The sequence below is a fragment of the Sinocyclocheilus rhinocerous genome, unplaced genomic scaffold (genome assembly GCF_001515625.1).
Source record: "Sinocyclocheilus rhinocerous isolate Xijiao unplaced genomic scaffold, SAMN03320098_v1.1 scaffold689, whole genome shotgun sequence".
In the NCBI taxonomy this organism is placed as follows: Eukaryota; Metazoa; Chordata; class Actinopteri; order Cypriniformes; family Cyprinidae; genus Sinocyclocheilus; species Sinocyclocheilus rhinocerous.
This window is the reverse complement of record NW_015652129.1, coordinates 1088183-1090322: the sequence shown is the minus strand read 5'-3', so window position 1 is coordinate 1090322 and position 2140 is coordinate 1088183. Positions and strand designations below refer to the sequence as shown.

The window sequence follows — 2140 nt, the reverse complement described above, 5'->3', positions numbered from 1 at the left end:
TATATATACTGTATATAACATATAATCAAATATAATATACAGTATATAACGAATAAAAAAATAAAGTTTGCAGTCATCAAAGTATTTAAATAATTTCCAAAAATATTTTATTTTATTTCATAGGTTTATTCTGGCCTTGGCCATTTTTAAACAGTTCTCACTTTACAACATCATACTGGCTTTTGTGTGCCATTGTTTTGTGTACATTTTTCACATTTTGTCTGTTGTCTATTATCTCTCCCATCTGTATCCATCTTGATTTAAAACATCTTGGCTTAAGTACAAGGAGATTCAGTAAGCTTTCGCATGTGAATGTAAATCACTGGAAGCTCAGATTTGAGGCTAATGAATTCTTGCTTGTGTTCACTGCAGAGGGACTCTTGGGAGGCCACGGGGAGCGACGGGGTGGAGGGTTTGTGTGGAGATGCTCTGGCTCCCATGCCCCTGTCTACACCCAGTTCTCTGGTCAACCCCGACACCGTCAGCCCGACCCAGTTCCGCTCATCATCCCGGGGCTCTAGCATGACGTCTTCACAGTCGTACTCTCTCCATTCACTAGATGAAGTCAATTATCACTCCTCATTTTTTGATTTTTGTTTTTCATCGGATCAGGTTGTTTGATTTGAACACTTGCAAGTGAGGCACTCTTTGCAATCTCTCTGAGATTTCTGGCAGTTCAATAGATGTATGCAAATATTAGCTTGTCGTGTGCCATTAAGACTGGATTGCACTAGTCAAACGAACTAAATGATCACAGAGAACTAATGGGAAATTAATGGTATCAACCTTTTTCTAGGGTGTCTCGTCCCCTCCGAGTCCGTTTGTTCAAATGACAGGTGAGTCTCCAACACTTTACATGTATATTAAGTCAGAAATGTGCAATGCCATTTCTAGATATGGTCAATTCTGTCTTGGTCATGAATTTTGTTCATGTAATGATCAAGACTGTTGTGTTCTCTTCAGGTTCTCACATGCTTCCTAGTTACTACGGCATGAGAAGACCTTTCATTTCAGACACAGAGTTTTGTTCCTCAACGAAAGCATTTTCTGCTGACGTCTACCCCTCATCGCTAGCGGGAAAGTCTCTCTCGTGTGACACCGGATGCGTGTCTGGTTATTCCTCGCTTATAGACAGCTACTACCCGGAGTCTTTTGGTGACTACCGTAGCACTTCTTTCTCCAGCGGAGGAAGTACAATATTCTCGCCCTCTGCATTGTCTTCTTTGCTCCCTTCTTACTCCAGTGACCCTTCACATTATTTGCTGGTGAGATATGGCATATGGAGTGAGGTGGCACAGTAACAAAAAATGCCAGTGATGTTGAAATGTAGACAAAATCCATCTGTCCAAGTCTACAAGGGTGGGACAATATTTGTTCTGCTTAGTCATAGAAATATTTAGTAGTTCAGCCATTTTTAAGCTATGAAGGGAGTATTTTTTTTAAGTAGTGTCAACTTTATTTGCATATGGGACAAAGTTCAAATGAATCAATAAATTAAACAAGTTTTCAGGCAGTTTCATCCAAGTGCTACACGTTTTTAGAAAACAAAATATAAAAATAATGATATAATTAATTGTAAAAAAATATTTAAATATTATATCATTATATTTTCTCTGTTTATGTAATTACAATTAAATATATTTTCAGTTTAATTAACATTTGCATAAAAATGTTCAAAGTATTATCATTTTTTGGGAGAAAAAGAAATATCTAAATAAATGTATTAGTTTGACTGTAGTATATAAGATATAGACCTAGTATTAATTGTAAAGACATATCTTATATACTTTATTATATTTATATTCAAATATGATTTTTTTTTCTGAAAACGGAAATAAAGTTTTGAAACAAATAATGAAACAAACAGTTTTATCCAAGTATTATACATTTTTAGGAAAATAAAAGAAATATTTATGTGTTTAATTGTTTATTGTATTTTATTTTATGTCAGTTTTTATATTTTTATTTTATCTCAAATGAATAAATAAATTAAATACGTTTTTACAGGTAGTTTTATCCAAATAGTAAAAAACAAAGTATATCATTACTTAAAAAAAAAGTTATACACACCCACCCACATAGATAGATAGATAGATAGATAGATAGATAGATAGATAGATAGATAGATAGATAGATAGAT

At 33.9% G+C, this 2140-nt stretch overlaps 1 protein-coding gene across 1 annotated transcript in view; it reads left to right on the top strand.

The window, feature by feature from the left end:
• The window catches only part of LOC107713430 (uncharacterized protein C11orf53 homolog), an 8829-nt gene that overhangs the window by 4674 nt on the left and 2015 nt on the right, over positions 1–2140 (top strand). Inside the window, exon 4 of the mRNA XM_016518915.1 lies at positions 964–1265. Within this exon, the coding sequence (XP_016374401.1) occupies positions 964–1265 (302 nt within the window). The remainder of the gene's footprint in view (positions 1–963; positions 1266–2140) is intronic.